This window comes from Nomascus leucogenys, chromosome 15 (assembly GCF_006542625.1).
Source record: "Nomascus leucogenys isolate Asia chromosome 15, Asia_NLE_v1, whole genome shotgun sequence".
In the NCBI taxonomy this organism is placed as follows: domain Eukaryota; kingdom Metazoa; phylum Chordata; class Mammalia; order Primates; family Hylobatidae; genus Nomascus; species Nomascus leucogenys.
In genome coordinates this window covers 26,183,199-26,199,635 of record NC_044395.1, presented here as the reverse complement: position 1 = coordinate 26,199,635, position 16,437 = coordinate 26,183,199, and the positions used below count along the sequence as shown (strand labels likewise).

Genomic DNA, 16,437 nt, shown 5'->3' with positions numbered 1-16,437 from the left:
TTACATTCTTTTTAGATGTGCCAGTGGTATTGATGGGGACAGGGCAGACTAATTCCTAAATAGAATACATTTAGCAGCAAAATTCTCCCTATATGAGGATTATTGGACATGTCAATATAAATCAGGAAAAGATTCTAGAGGGGGGAATATTTCAAGGTTCTTGGTTCCTAGAGAAGTTGTTGAAAATTTTATGTAGTTGAACATGCCGTGGTGAACATTAAATTGGGTCTTAATGACTGAGGAGATGAAGAGGAGTTAGAACAACATCACAGTATTGTGTCTGAAGAGAGAGAATACTAATCTGAAAAGAATGTTTTAAGGTAATTTTTAATGTGGTCGTTAACTTTTAAAGCACAAGCCTGTTTGACCTTTTGTAACCAATTAAAATATTTTTACTCGACTATTTTAGATGTATAGTATGTGGAAAGGTTTAGCATATATAATGCTTTTTTCTTTTCTGGCACTTTAAAACTTGCCAATAATGGGCTTAAAGATAATTAGAAAGTTTTGTGGGCCATGAGACTGAATAATTGAATTGAATATGGCTAAATTAAAATTGGAATCTAATTAAAATCCTGTGTATTTGGCTGTAATTAAGACCAAGTTGCCAGATAGTGTTTGCTTTTGGAATTGAACTATAATATATTGATATAGGAAAACAAATTCATTAGCAAAATAGCTAAGATTTGGGGAATCTTTTTTTCTTTCTTTCCATATTTTAGCTAAAAAGTGATTTGGGTACTTTTGCCTTGAAGTACCTTATTCTGTATTAATTAATTTTACCTTTCTAAATTCCTTTTGATCTTTAGCAGTTGAGAAATTTACGTGTATTTTCCTTAACCATCACACCCCTTTTAACAAAATGATCTCCTTTAGAGATAAGTGAGGCCAGGTATATGAATATAGTTTTATAATGCTGTATCCTGTGATACATTCTGCCACTTTAAAAAGCAGTTCTCTTTAGGGCTTATAGTTCTTTTGGTACAAAACCAACCTCTTCCAGTTTTTATAAAAATGTCCAGTTGAAAGTAGAAAATATCTGGGAATGGAAAATAGACATCAGATATTCTCAACTTTAAAAAATGTTTTTATTTGGGGAGGGTGGGGGAAGGTTGTGGGTAGAAGATGGGCATTTATATATAACTATTTTTTTTCCCCAGAATAGTGGAAGATAAAATAATTTCAGCAATATTCTAATTTAGCCTTATTTGCCTGGCTACATTTTGTGGCGCTCAGAAATTTTGTAACATAAGGAGCAGAATGTGATTCCACTAGGGGACAGCAGAGGCCAAACTTTAGCATTGCACACTCACTGGCAGCAGCTTAGATCTTAGAAAAGAGGAAGATGGCCACTAGTTAAAATCTGTAATAACTTGTGAAGAGTTCATGGCTGGTTGTGGGAGAATACTGGTACTTTATGGAATAGCTAATGATAATTTTTTAATAGCGTCTTTAATTGGTTTGTGAATTGAAATAATAAAAGTAAAAAGACAGTTTTCATGAGCATTAACTTTCCAAGGCTTACCATGTGTACCTTAGATATAAGATAGGAGCAGTCTTTGTTAGTGAAAATGATTTCTTTCATTCCTTCAGCTTACATTTGTGAAGGTCTGCAGTGTGCTCCTCGTAGATAGTGGCTGATGCTTCTTTGCATGACCTTCTGCCTTTGTTGGTATCTATGAATTAAAGGTTGCATAAAAGGTCACAGCAAATTTATTTTGCATCTTGAAGCAGTGAGGAGCTGGGGGAGAGTATAGCCAGTATGGCTGTAGGAGTAGATAAGGGGGGCTGATATTTCTTAGGAGTCTATTTCCCAGGCACCCTTGGGAATATTTCTTAGGAGTCTATTTCCCAGGCACCTCTTGGGAATAGGGGTGCCCCCATTTTATTCTCCTGTCTAGTCAATACAGCAGGCAGAGTGTTCCTTCTAAAACGTAAGTTGGATTATGTCACTCCTCTGATGTCATACCATTTCACTGAGAGTGAAAGCCAATGACCCCCTGGGCCTAAACTATTCTTCCCTTTTCCCCAAGTTTCCTAGTATTCTCCCCTTGTTCTCTATTCTCCATACCGATCTTCCTGTTTCTTGTACATTCCAGGCATGCTTTTGCCCGTAGGGACTTTATACTGGTGCTGTCTCTTTTCTCCCGAATGCATTTTCCTCAAGTATCCACGTGGCTGTGTTCCTCACCCTCCCCAACCACTCCTTTTCACCTTGCTCGACATTGCTTTTTCCAAAGTCCTTTATCACCTTCAAATATACTATTTACTTAGTATATTTTTACATTGCTTTTCACCTTGATTGTAAGTTCCATAAAGGCAGCAATGTTTGTCTAGTATATTGATGTACCCTAAGTACTTAGAACAGGACCTGACATGTAGTAGACATTTGAGATAGTGATTCAGACTCATGAATCAGATCTTACCTAATATGTTAATTATCCTAATATGTTAATTATTTATTGTTGTGTAACAAATTGACCCATGGCTTGGTGGCTTAAAGCAATAGCCATTTATTATCGCAATAACCATTTATCTTGTAGCTTCTGTGGGTCAGGTACCGAGTGTGGTTCATCTGGGTCCTCTGGCTCTCAGTCTATCACAAGGCTGTAATGAAGGTGTCAGATGGTACTTTAAGGTTCAACTAGGGTTGCATTCATTCTCAGATTTATTCACATAGTTGTTTCCAGATTCATTTCCTCCTTGGCTGTTGGTCAGAGGTGTCTCTCAGTTCCTTTTCATGTGGTCTTCTTCACAGGGTAGCCACAACGTGGTAACTGACCTCATCAGAGAGGGCAAATGACGGCTGAGGGAGAGAAAGATGAAGCAGTAATGTCTTTCATGACCTAGACTTGGAAGTCATAGTCCATCTTTCCTGTAACATCCTGGGGTTGCATGTCAGTTCTATTCCTTGTAGGGGGACTACACAAGGGTGTCAATACCAGGAAGTGCAGATTATTGGGAGTTGTTTTATAAGCTGCCTACCACACCCAACATCAAATTTTACCATTGATTTCAAGGATAAAAGCAATCCTGAGGTAGATGTGAAACAGGAAGAGGTGTGGGAATCTCCACTATAGCTCCCTGGTTATTTTCTTGCCAAATTAGGGCATACTCTGGCCCAGGTTAACATAGAAGACTCTAAATAATGTGTGGCTTAGATGGACACTTGCATAGATGGACTATTTGTATACTCGATTACAAAGCCCACCAGAGAAACATACTTTCAAATCCATAAATTGTGAACAACCACGGTACATCCTATTAAAAGCCTCTCATAGGTGAGGACTCTCACCTAGCAAATACCATGTTTGTTTCACTGGAGATCTGTCATTAATATATTTTCTAGGAGATTTGACCATATCACTTTTATTGGGGTAGAGGGAGCACAGGGCATCCTCTTCCCTACCTCCCACCCCTGTACCACACAGAGAATGAATGGACTGTGGTTTAGCCTTTTGCTTCCCAAACTCAATAAATATTTGTATGAATAAACTCATTTAGCCCATAGAACAACTCATGAAAGAGGTTCTCGTATTAGGAAACTCTTTCTCAGAGACTTTGAGGTAGATTATGTCTACGATTTCTCAGTTTAGTAAGTACCAGGCCTGGGATTTATGCTTAGGTCTTTCTGACTCTGGAACTCATTCTTGCCAGTGTACCCTGATCCAGCTGTTTACATCTAATGGATTACATCTAATAGAGCAGCCCTGCAGCTCCCGTGCAGGGCTTCTAGAATGCATGAGAACCAGTTACTGGGAGAAGAAAGGTAGATGTCTTTAAATTTGTTGACATTTGTGGTCATGAAGACGAACTAAGACTATGTGCATTTTCTTTCTTTGGACTCTGAGAGATAGACATCCTGTAATTGTTCCATCACTGCCTTTAGAAAGTCAGGAATCTTAGGTTTGAATTTGACTCTGTCACCTAATGACCATGTACCCTTGGACAAGTCTTTAACTTCTCTAAGTCTCAGTTTCTTCTCTGGTAAAATGGGGTTAATTGTATCTAACTGTTATTTCCTGGAAGTATAATTTTAGGTAGTATCAGTACCACTTTGATTTGCGGTTTCTTTTTATTCTTAATCTGTTACAATTTAGCCTTTTTTTTTTTAAATTCTTTTCAGGGGACAAAGTTGATAGAATTTAATGATTTCTACCCTTTCTCTGTGAACCCCATAAATTGTTGTTCTTAATCAGTCCTAGAAGCTTTCCATGCAATATGTATTAGCCAGCTTGGTTTCTCTCTAATTACTTATGGTGAACTTCATTTGTCACTGTTGGGCCTGACATGGTATACCTGTTTGTTATTTGAGATCTTAAGGTGCAGATGACTTTCTTTTCCCCAGAATATTTCCAAACCTGTTCTTTTTTCCTTTTTTAAATCTAGTATAGAATCTTCAGACATTCTATAGTCAGAGATACCCTTTTTCCTGGAATAAGCTCTCCTTTGTACCATGTTGTGCAGGAGGAACAGAACAGTTGGACTCAGATCCCTTATGGCTGTCTTTCTGCATCTGCATAACAGACTGCACTGTTCTCCCCCAGTGATATGAAATCTTGGGGATGGTTGTCACAGGTAAGGCTGAGGTATAGGGAGAATAGAAGGAGATACAGGGCAGGAAAAAGAGAGGACTGTGCAATAGTTGAGTGTAACCAACAAATGTCTCCCTTTCTCCACTTCTTGATTATTGTATTGTGAGCAGTGACTAGCATATCACTAGTCAGAGTTGTAGAGTTTTAGATCCTAGAGGGACATAAATCAGTCAATTGTATAATGTAGAAATAAGAAAATGTAGTAAATAGTGGTTTATTTTACCTAAAGTTATACAGCTAACAGCTGTACAACTAGACTAGACTAGAACCCAGTTCTTTTGACTCTAAATCTGGTGTTTTTTCTTTCTTCTTCTTCTTTTTTTTTTGTGACGGAGTCTCTGTGACTCTGTCGCCCAGACTGGAGTGCAGTGGCGTGATCTCGGCTCACTGCAACCTCTGCCTCCCGGCTTCAAGTGATTCTTTTGTCTCAGCCTCCCGAGTAGCTGGAACTACAGGGTGTGCCACCACACCTGGCTAATTTTTGTACTTTTAGTAGAGATGGGGTTTTACCATGTTGGCCAGGCTGGTCTCAAACTCCTGACCTCAGGTGATCCACCCGCCTAGCATCCCAAAGTGCTGGGGTTACAGGCGTGAGCCACTGCGCCTGGCCAAGTTTGGAGACATCATGTTGTACATGATAAATACAATTTATCAATTTGAAATAAATATGTTTTGAAAACAATTCTGTCTAAATAGAGTTTTAAAGTGTAGATCTTTTTTTTTTTTTTTTGAGTTGGAGTCTCACTCTGTCTCCAGGCTGGAGTGCAGTGGCACGATCTCTGCTCACTGCAACCTCTGCCTCCTAGGTGCAAACAATTCTCCTGCCTCAGCCTCTCGAGTAGCTGGGACTACAGGCGCGTGCCACCACTCCCAGCTAATTTTTGTATTTTTAGTAGAGTTGGGTTTTCACCACGTTGGCCAGGATGGTCTCGATCTCTTGACCTCATGATCCACCTGCCTCGGCCTCCCAGAGTGCTGGGATTACAGGCATGAGCCACCGCGCTTGGCCTAAAGTCTAGATCTTTTGAAGAACATTTATTTCTTATATGTTTAGCCTTGGGCCTTGAATATTGCTTTTGAAATCTAAAAGCTCGCTCATGGGTAAATAGACTTTATTCTTGCAAGCGTTTTTTAAAAAAGTGAAATGTTCTTATGCCTTCTTTTGAAAAGTGCTTTTATTCTAGAATAAAAGCTTACTGGGAGACTTTTGGTATTAGCGTGTGGGAGATAACTTGTGGTTTATGTTTTAGGGAAAAGATGTGTATAATGTAAAATAGGTAAAATGGCCAATGATCTTTTCAATGGGTGCTTGCCTTATGGATTTGACTTTGGGTATTTTCCATTTTCCATTGGGAGTCTTTTTCTTCTAAAATTCCACTGTTGCTATTTGTCTTAAACTTGTGTAGCCTTCTATATATATTCTGTTAGCTGTGGCATTAAAAGGTTTGATCATGGGCCCTTTGTGACTTTAGTCCTGACCCATCCTCCCAGGTGCTCCCTGGGAATGAGTAGATGAGATGGACAGAGGTGTGACTAGCCTTGTTATTCCTTTCTAGGAGTCAGCTGGAACATGAGAGAACATTGAGTGAATGCCTTTTTGGTCTCCTAGATTCTCTTACCTCTTTGCCACAGTTCTTGCCCTGTGTAGATTTGTGGGCCTGTTTATTTCATCTTGCCATCTCTGAACTTGAATATAGAGTATTAAAAGGATTGACTGTTGCCTAGCCCTCAGTCCACTGTTCTCCTTCCTAATGTTTCCAAACAGAATAAGCCTTTCTACTTCTGAAGGTAATTCGCTTAACCTCAAGAGTCTGGTTGCCTCAAGGACATTTTGGAAGTGTGCTGCTTAGGAGTCAGCATTAACTGATTCCTGCCCTTTTTGGACCTGTAATCTTTCTTTGGTGGAGTCTGGGAGTTTCAGAAGTTACGACATCTCTCCATTATCTTGTCTGCTCAGTGTGTCACCTCACTGCTTCATGTGCTAGTAAATGCTGCCTTCATACATGGTTTGGTCCCATACTGCTTAGGGGTCTGCTTTAAATTCATAATTTTTTTAGTGAATGAAGATGAAGAACTTTGAGTCATATTATTTTGTGTTAAAATACTATGAGGAAGGTATTTGGTACTAGTCTTTCAGTTCTAAAACAGATAATTGGTGAAAGTAGTAAATTGTATGTTCAGCCTCACTCTGTCCCCTCTGTTGACTAGAAAAAGCAAGTAGGTGTGAAGAAGATGAAAGTATCCACTGGACTCTCAAATGGTGCCTTATCCCATGGAAAACTTGACTACCCCATCTATATCCCTTCCCCTAATGTCAGACTAATTCCTAATTATTCTTTAGGTCTCAGTTTAGATGTTGGTTTCTCCAGGCAGTGCCACCTCTCAGTTTGTCAAAGCCAGTTTTTCCTTCCAGCATTTGATGATAAAATTCTACTTACATATTGGTGGTATTCAGTCTCTGTATGCAGAGACATTCTGGGAGCCTCTAAAAGCAGGCTCTAATGTACCTTTCTAGCAATCTTTGCTGCTGTTTGTGTACCCTGGCTTCAGTGGAATTTCTCTTTTTCTTATTCACTCTTTCACACATTTTCCTTGTATTTTCTGGCTTCCACTCCCTTGTTCATGCCATTCTCCTCCTTTGTAGTACCTTATTCTCTTCACTCCTTTAGATGCTAATGACTTCTGGCTGCATGGATGGTTTAGTCCAATACTGCCTAGGGGGACAGCTTTAAACTTGTATTTCTTTTCCATCTTCAAGGCCCACCTGAAATTTCATTTCATATTCTATGACGTATTTTTGTTTTTCTCTGGCTAACCCCGAGTGGCCTCTTTTCCTTTCTGAGTTGGTGTTTATTGCCCATGGTTATCCTTTAGCACCTACTTATTTACTGTTTTGTGACTGTTCTCTTGACTCTTTCGCTTGTATGTTTGTTTTTTCTAGTTAACAGGAACATTAGATCACTGGAGACAGGGATTTTCATCTTCTGTTTCTTTATGTTTTTACAGTTTATGCCCACTCACCACAAAGTTTCTCAGTAAAAAGTTAATTTGCTTCTCTCATTTTATAGTATGAATCCTGGTGAGAGTGCTTCGAGATTTTTTCTTTTGTTTATTTAAAATATTTCTCCAAGTATCCAATTGTGTTCTCTGTTTTACTGCTTGTATGTAATGGCTGACATTAAGGTATTGGGAAAATCTGTGTGCAAGTAGCACAAGAAGCTTAGTAACTACAGGATGTCTTGTGGCCCATCTCAGTACAAATTTCTGAAGATGCAGCATGAAATAAGATTTTACTAGGTGAGGGAAGAGAAGTAACATGGATTGGAGGCAAGTGTTCTACTTTAACAGATCTATTTCTTTCTTTCTTTCTATTTATTTATTTATTTATTTATTTATTTATTTTTTGAGATAGAATCTTGCTCTGTTGCCCAGGCTGGAGTGCAGTGGCATGATCTCAGCTCACTGCAACCTCCATCTCCTGGGTTCAAGCAATTCTCCTACCTCAGCTTCCCTAGTAGCTGGGATTACAGGCACCCGCCACCACGCCCGGCTAAGTTTTGCATTTTTAGTAGAGATGGGGTTTCACCACGTTGGCCACGCTGATCTCAAACTCCTGACCTCGGGTTATCTACCTGCCTTGGCCTCCCAAAGTGCTGGAATTACATGCATGAGCCACCGCGCCCAGCCAAACAGATCTATTTCTTATAACTAATGCTTCAGAACAATTTTACTTCCAAGGTATAAATACAGTCCCCAGGAAGAGGAATTGATTTTTTTTAAAAAGTATATATTGGTTGCTGTATCTATTTAAAGATTAACTTTATTATGATCCTCTAGTGGCTTGAGTGAGAAATTGTCTCCTTGTTATATGGGTAGAGAGCTATTTAAGAAAATCTCTTTAATTGATTTCTTTCTTAGAATTTAGATCATCTTCTGTGGAACAGCCTTAAAGTCACTAGGAATGATAACTAGTGATGAAAATGATATGAGGTGTTCAGAGCCCTAGTTTTCTGGTATCAGAGATTAAAAGCCAGTCTCTGACATTTAATGGTTAGATGAACTGGTTTCCATGTTTACCTATTCATCACACTGTTAAAATGTAAAATGCAGATTGCATTGATGTGTTAAAGATTTTGTTTCTTTTTGTTTAGGTACAAAGAGGATGGTGAAGCTTTATTAATTTTGCTTCCCTCAGAAAAAGCTATGGTGCAGCAGCTTCTTCAGAAGAAAGTACCTGTGAAAGAAATCAAGTAAGAGCTACTTGTTGTCTTTATGTTTTTAGGAAAATGAGGGCATGAAATTGTTTGCTAATTATGTGCACCTAATTTGCTCCTTCCCCTAATTTATTCAACTGCCTGTTTTGACTTTTATAAAAAGGCTCTTTTTAGAACAGTTTTAGGTTCACAGGAAAATTGAGAGGAAGATAGAGTTCTCATATACCCCATTCCCCAAACATGCACAGTCTCTGCCATTATCAACATCCCCCACCAGAGTACATCTGCTACAATCGATGAACCTACGTTGATGTTTTTCACCAAAGTCCATAGTTTACACTAGGGTTCATTCTTGGTGGTATCCGTTCTGTGTGCTTGCACAAATGTGGAATGATGCATATCTACCATTTTAATATCACATGGCATTTTCACTGCTCTAAACATCCTGTGCTCTGCCTATTTATTCCTCTCCCCTCCCCCGAACCTCTGACAACTACTGATCTTTTTACTGTCTCCATAGTTTTCTTTCCAGAATTTCATACATTATAGTTGGAATTATACAGTACCTAGCCTTTTCATATTGGCTTCTTTCACTTAGTAGTGTGCATTTAAGGTTCCTCCATGTCTTTTCATGGCTTCATAGTACATTTCCTTTTAGTACTGAATAACATTTCATTGTCTGGATGCAACAGTTTTTGTTCACCTACTGAAGGAGATTTTTTTGTTTGTTTTCTTTTGACCTTGTTTATATAACCAACCATAGCCTGGTTATAAAAAGGACAGATTTGTATTGATTTTATGCAAATAACCACATTGCCATAAAAGCTAGTAAGCTGTCTGAATTCTGAGGGGTCAGGGAGGATAAGGTGCTATATAAAGAATGTCATTTATAGGTTACTAAATAGAGGGTTAAAGATAGATCAAGAAGAGAAAAGATCTTTTCATTCCCTTAATAAAAATATGTAAAACCACATCAGTAATATTAAAACCAAAAAGCCACAATTAGATTCTTCTCAGCAGTTCTGTTAATCCTACTTAAGTCTTACAACTAGTGGATGTTGGATTAACGTTCAGCTTTCAAAGGTCTGAAGGACATCTTAATTGCTTCCAAGTTTTGGTAGTTATTAGTAAAGCTGCTATAAACATCCATGTGAAGGTTTTTGTGTAGACATAAGTTTTCAACTACTTTGGATAAATGTTACCAAGGAGCTTGATTGCTGGGCCAGATGGTAAGAATATGTTTCATTTTGTAAGAAACTGCCAAACTGTCTTCCAAAGTGGCTACACTATTTTGAATTCCTGCCAGCAATCAATGAGAGTCCCTGTTGCTCCACATTCTTGCCAGCATTTGTAGATATTCTTTATCAAGGTGAGGAAATTGTCCTCTATTCCTAGTTTACTGAGTTAAAAAAAAAAAAAAAAAGATCATGAGTGGATATTGGATTTCGTTAAAAAAAAAAAATTTTTTTTTAAATCTGATGAGATCATGCGATTTTTTTTTTTTTCTTTTTTAGCCTGGTGACGTGATGGCGTACATTAAGGTCTTTTTTTTTTTTTAAATGTTAAACCAGCCTTGCATTCCTGGGATAAATTTCACTTGGTTATGAGGTATAATTATTTTTATACCTTGTTGGATTCAATTTGTTAATATTTTGTTAGATTTATACCTAAATGTTTCATTTTGGGGAGTGCTAATAATGTAAATGGTATTGTTTTTAGTTTCAAATTCCACTTATTTATTGCTGGTAAATTGGTGTTCATAGTATTCCTTTTTTTTTTGAGACAGAGTCTCACTCTGTCGTTCAGGCTAGAGTGCAGTCTTGCAATCTTGGCTCACTGCAACCTCTACCTCCTGGGTTCAGGCAATTCTCATGCCTCAGCTTCCCAAGAAGCTAGAATTACAGGCATGTGCCACCATGCCTGGCTAAATTTCGTATTTTTAGTAGAGATGGGGTCTTGCCATGTTGGCCAGGCTGGTCTCGAACTCTTGGCCTCAAACAATCTGCCTGCCTTGGCCTCCCAAATTTGTTCATAGTAGTCTTTTTATCCTTTTGATGTCTGTGGGATTTGTAGTGATGTTCCCTTTTCCATCTGTGATAAAAACAGGAAAGTGATTAACTTTTGTATATTAATCTTCAATCTTGTAGTCTTGCTATAATTGGTTATTAGTCTAGAAGTTTCTTTGTCCATTCTTTTTGATTTCCTACATAGATGGTCATGTGTCTGTGAACAAAGCCAGTTTTCTTTCTTTCCCAATTGGTATGCCTTTTATTTCCTTTTCTTGTCTTATTGCATTAATTAGGACTTCTAGAATGATGTTGGACAGCAGTGGTGAGAGGGGACATCATTGCTTTTTTCCTGATCTTAGCAGGAGAGCTTCCAGTTTCTCACCATGAAGTATGATATTAGCAGTAGATTTTTTGTATTTGTTGAGGAGTTTTGCATCTATCATTATGAGTGATATTGGTCTGTAGTTTTTTCTTCCTTGTAGTAGCCTCACAGAATGAGTTAGGAAGTATTCCCTCTGACTCTGTCTTCTGAAAGAGATTATAGGAAATTGGTATTTCTTTCTTAAATGTTTGGTAGAATTTATGGGCGAGCCCATCTGGGCTTGTTGATTTCTGTTTTGGAAGGTTATGGATTATTGATTGAATTTCTTTAATAGATAGTAGCCTGTTGAGAGTGTTTATTTCTTGTGAGAGTTTTGGCAGATTTTGTCATTCAAGGAATTGGTCCATTTCATCTAAGTTATCAAATATGTGGGCATAGAGATGTTCATAATCTTTTTATCCTTTTTATGTCCATGGGATTTGTAATGATATTCCTCTTCCATTTCTAATAATAACTTGTGTCCTTTTGTTTTCTTAGTATGGTTATAGGATTATGACTTTTTTTAGTTGTTTATTCTTTTCAAGGAACAAGCTCTTGGTTTAATTTTTTCCCCCCTATTGATTTCCTGTTTTCAATTTCAGTCATTTCTACTCTAGTTTTTATTTCTTCTGCTTGCTTTTGATTTAATTTACCCCTTTTCTGTTTCCCAAGTTGGAACTGTAGATGATTGATTTTTAGGTACTTTCTAATACAGTCATATGTTGCTTAATGATGGGAATAATTTTGAGCAATGGATCATTAATTTTATCCTCGTATAAACATCATAGACTACACTTACATGAACCTAGATGGTATAGCTTACTACATACCTAGGCTATATGGTATAGCCTATTGCATTTAGGCTACAAACCTATACAGCATGAATACTGTACATGCTATACACTGAATACTGTGGGCAGTTGAACACAGTGGTAGGTATTTGTGTATCTAAGCATGTCTAAACATAGAAAAGGCACAGTAAAAATACAGTATAAAAGATAAAAAGCTACCTGCATAGGGCACTTACCACAGTGCTTGTAGGACTGGAAGTTGCTCTGGGTGTCAGTGAGTGGTGCGTGAATGTGAAGAGTTAGCACGTTACTGTATACAACTGTAGACTTGGTAAACGCTGTACATGTAGGCTACACTAAACTTTTTTTCTTCAGTAACTAACCTTAGCTTGCTGTAACTTTTTTTATTTTTTAAATTTTTAGCTTCTTGATTCTTTTGGAATTACACTTAGCTTAAAACCTACATTATACAGCTACACAAAAATATTTTCTTTATATCCTTACTCTACAAGCTTTCTTTGGTTAAAAATATTTGTTTTCCCTTTAAACTTTTTTTTTTTTAAATGGAGCCTAGGCCTACAGAGGGTCAGGATCATTAATATCACTGTCTTTCATTTTCACATCGTCCCACTAGAAGGCCTTCAGGGGCAATAACACGCATGGAGCTGTCATCATTTATGATGACAATGCCTCCTTCTGCAGTACTTCCTGAAGTACCTGCCTGAGGGTGTTTTTATAAGTAGAAGGAAAATACTGTAAAACAAAAGGTATAGTGAATAAATCAGTAATAGTTGTTTACCATTTTCAAGTATTATGTACCATACCTAATTGTAAGTGCCTAACTGGCAGTGCAGTGTGTTTGCCTACACCAGCATCACCATAAACACGAGTAATGTATTGCCCTATAGTGTTATGGTGGCTGCGACATCAGTAGGTGATAGAAATTTTTCAGCTTCACTAGCACACTGCAGCCTCAGTCTCCCAGGCTTAAGTGATCCTCCCGAGTAGCCTGTGCCACCATGCCTGGTTAATTTGTTTTATTGTTAGTAGAGACAAGTTCTCCCTATGTTGCTAAGGCAGATCTTGAACTCCTGAGCTCAAGCAGTTCTCCTGCCTCGGCCTCCCAAAGTGCTAGAATTACAGATGTGAGCCATTGCTCCTGGCCATCATTACAGTCTTATGAGACCACTGTTGTATATGCAGTCCATCACTGACTGACACATCATTATGTGGCCCATGACTGTATATGCATTCAGTGCTATAAATTTTCCTCTAAGTACTGCTTTTTTTGCATTCCACAAATTTTGCTAAGTTATTTTCATTTTTATTTAATTCAAGAGAAATTTTAAAATATTTTGATTTTGCTTTGACTTGTGTTATTTAGAGGTATGTTTAATCTCCATGTATTTTAGAATTTTTCAGTTACCTTTCTGCTATTTCTAATGTTATGTTATGTTATGTTACGTTACGTTACGTTACGTTACGTTACGTTACGTTATGACAGAGTCTTGATCTGTCACCCAGGCTGTAGTGCAGTGGCACGATCTCGGCTCACTGAAACTTCCACCTCCTGGGTTCAAGCGATTCTCCTGCTTCAGCCTCCCGAGTAGCTGGGATTACAGACGTGTGTCACCACGCCCAGCTAATTTTTGTATTTTTAGTAGAGATGGGGTTTCGCCATGTTGGCCAGGCTGGTTTTAAACTCCCGACCCCAGATGATCTGCCCTCCTGAGCCTCCCGAAGTATGGAGATTACAGGTGTGAGCCATCGTGCCTGGTCTCTGTTATTTCTAGTTTAATTCTATTGTGGTCTGAAAGCAGATATTGTATGATTTATATTATTTTAATTTTGTTAAGATGTGTTTTATGGCCCAGAATGTGTTTTATTTTGGTGAGTGTTCCATGTGAGCTTGAGAAGATGTGTATTATGTTGTTGGATAAAGTAGTCTCTAGATGTCTGTTGTATCCAGTTGATTGATGATATTGTTGAGTTCAACTATGTTCTTACTGACTTTCTCCCTGCTGGATTTGTCTATTCCTGATAGAAGGATGTTGAAGTCTCAGTTATAACAGTGGATTTATCTTTCTGATTGCAATTCTATCAGTATTTGCCTCACATAGTTTGATGCTCTACTGTTAGGAGCCTATACATTAAGGATTGTTGCCTTTTTGGAGAATTGACTTCTTTATCATTATGCCATGCCATTTATCCCTGATAAGTCTCTTGCTTGAAAGTCTGCTCTGTCTGACATTAGTATAGCTATTTTTGCTTTCTTTTGATTAGTGTTAGCATGATATATTTTTAGCAAACCACTTTTATTAATTTATGTCTTTATATTGAAAGTTGGTTTGTTGTATCCACTCTGACAACATCTCTTTTAATTGATGCATTTAGGCTATTGATGTTGAAAGTGATTATTGATATAGTTGGATGCATATCTAATGTATTCATTACTGTTGTTTGTTTGTTGCCCCTGTTATTCTTACTTTTGTCTCCTCTCTTTCTGCCTCTTGTGATTCTGAGCATCTTATGATTGTTTTCTCTCCTTAGCATACCAGTTTTTTTTTTTCGTTTTCACTTTTTTTAGTGGTTGTTCTAATGTTTTTGCAATATACGTTTACAAGTAATCCAAGCCCATTTTGAAATAATGACATAATGCTACAGCACTTCACAGGTAGTGTGAGTACCTTATAATGTAATTCTGATTTCTCCCTTCTGTCCCTTATATCATTGATGTCATTCATTTCACTTATGTAAAGCATACATAAGCGTATATACATAAGAGATATACATAAGAGATATACATAAGCATACATAATTAAACATGCTGGGGCTATTAATTTGAAAAAAGTTAGATTAAGAAAAATTTTATTTTACCATCATTTATTCCTTTGATGTGCTCTTCCTTTGTTACGAAGATCTGAGTTTCTGACTTACGTTATTTTTTTCTCTCTAAAGAACTTTAAAACATATTTTGCAAGGCAATTCTACTGGCAATAAGTTTTGTCAATTTTTGTTTGTCTGAAGAAGTGTTTCTCTTTCACTTTTGAAGGATAATTTTGTGGGGTACAGAGTTCCAGTCTGGTGGTTTTTTCTCTCTCGACACTTTAAATATTTCATTCCACTCTCTCCTTGATTGCATGGTGTCTGAGAAATCAGGTGTAATTCCTGTCTTTGTTCTTCTATGGGTGAGGTGCCCCCCACCCACTTCTTTCAGGATTAAAAAAATATTTAATTTTCTGTAGTTTGACAATGATAGACCTAGGTATAGTCTCAGTCTCTCTCTCTTTTTCCCTCTCTCTCTTTCTCTCTCTCCCTCTCACTTGGGGATTTATCCTGCTTGGAGCTTTCTGAGCTCTTGGATCTGTGGTTTGGTGTCTGACATTAATTTGGGGCAAATTCTGAGTCATTACTGTTTGAAGCATTGCTTCTGTTTCTCTCCTCTTTCTGATATTCTCATCATGTGTATGTTCACTTTTCGTAGTTGTTCCATAGTCCTTGAAGTTCTGTTGTGTTGTTTTCAGTCAGGTTTGGAGGTTTTCATCAAGTTCAGCGATTCTTTCCTCAGCTGTGTCCAATCTAGTAATAAACCCATCAAAGGTATTAGTAATTTCTTTTGCAGTTCTTTTTGTTCTCTCGCATTTCTTTTTGGTTCTTTCTTAGGATTTCCATCTTTCTGATTATGTTGGTCATCTGTGCATGCTGCCTGTTTTATCTATTAGAATCCTTAGCATATGAGTCACTGTTATTTTAAATTACATTTCTGGCCTAATACTTCCAACATTCCTTCCATGTCTGGTTATGATGCTTGCTCTGTCTCTTCAAATTATGTTTTTTGCTTTTAGTATGTCTTGTAGTTTTTTTCATGATAGATATGATGTACCAGGTATTATAAAAGAACTGCTGTAAATAGGCCTTTAGTGATGTCAGTGCTGTGGTGGTAAGGTGTGAGGGGTGGGGGCTGTGGGGAAAGCATTCTTAAGACCTATAGTAGGTCTCAGTCTTTTAGTGAGCCTGTGCCTCTGGACTGTGAACTTTTCAAATTCTTTTCAGTCTCTGCCTTCTCATCACCCCAACTTAAGTGGGAAAGGATGGCTAGAGTTGGGCATTTCCCTCCCCCCAGGTCAGTTAGGCTCAGATAAAACCTTAGGAGGCTTGGCTGTCATTAACAAGGCCCACCCTCAGGAGAAACTAGTTAAGAACAGAGTGCTCAGGCATATTTCAAAATGGTTCATTTTCCCCTTGTTTTGCTGAAAGCATGAGGGAATTTTTCTGATCTTTACTGTGAGAACTTGGTTGAGCTCCTGGGGTAAAACTCATGAGTGTGAGGCTACCCTATGAATGGGTCCTCCTGGAGTTTTTATTTCTCAGACTTGTCCACATCGAGGCTCCAGCAGGTTTTATCAATTACAGTTGAGGGTCTCTTACCCAGGCAATGGCTCCCCCAGTTGTTTCTGCTCATGACTC

At 37.9% G+C, this 16,437-nt stretch overlaps 1 protein-coding gene across 1 annotated transcript in view; it reads left to right on the top strand.

Moving 5' to 3' along the window:
- Positions 1-16,437, top strand: part of DDX10 (DEAD-box helicase 10) — a 277,384-nt gene that overhangs the window by 32,382 nt on the left and 228,565 nt on the right. Inside the window, exon 10 of the mRNA XM_012496007.2 lies at positions 8,747-8,845. Coding sequence (XP_012351461.1) covers positions 8,747-8,845 — 99 coding nt within the window. The remainder of the gene's footprint in view (positions 1-8,746; positions 8,846-16,437) is intronic.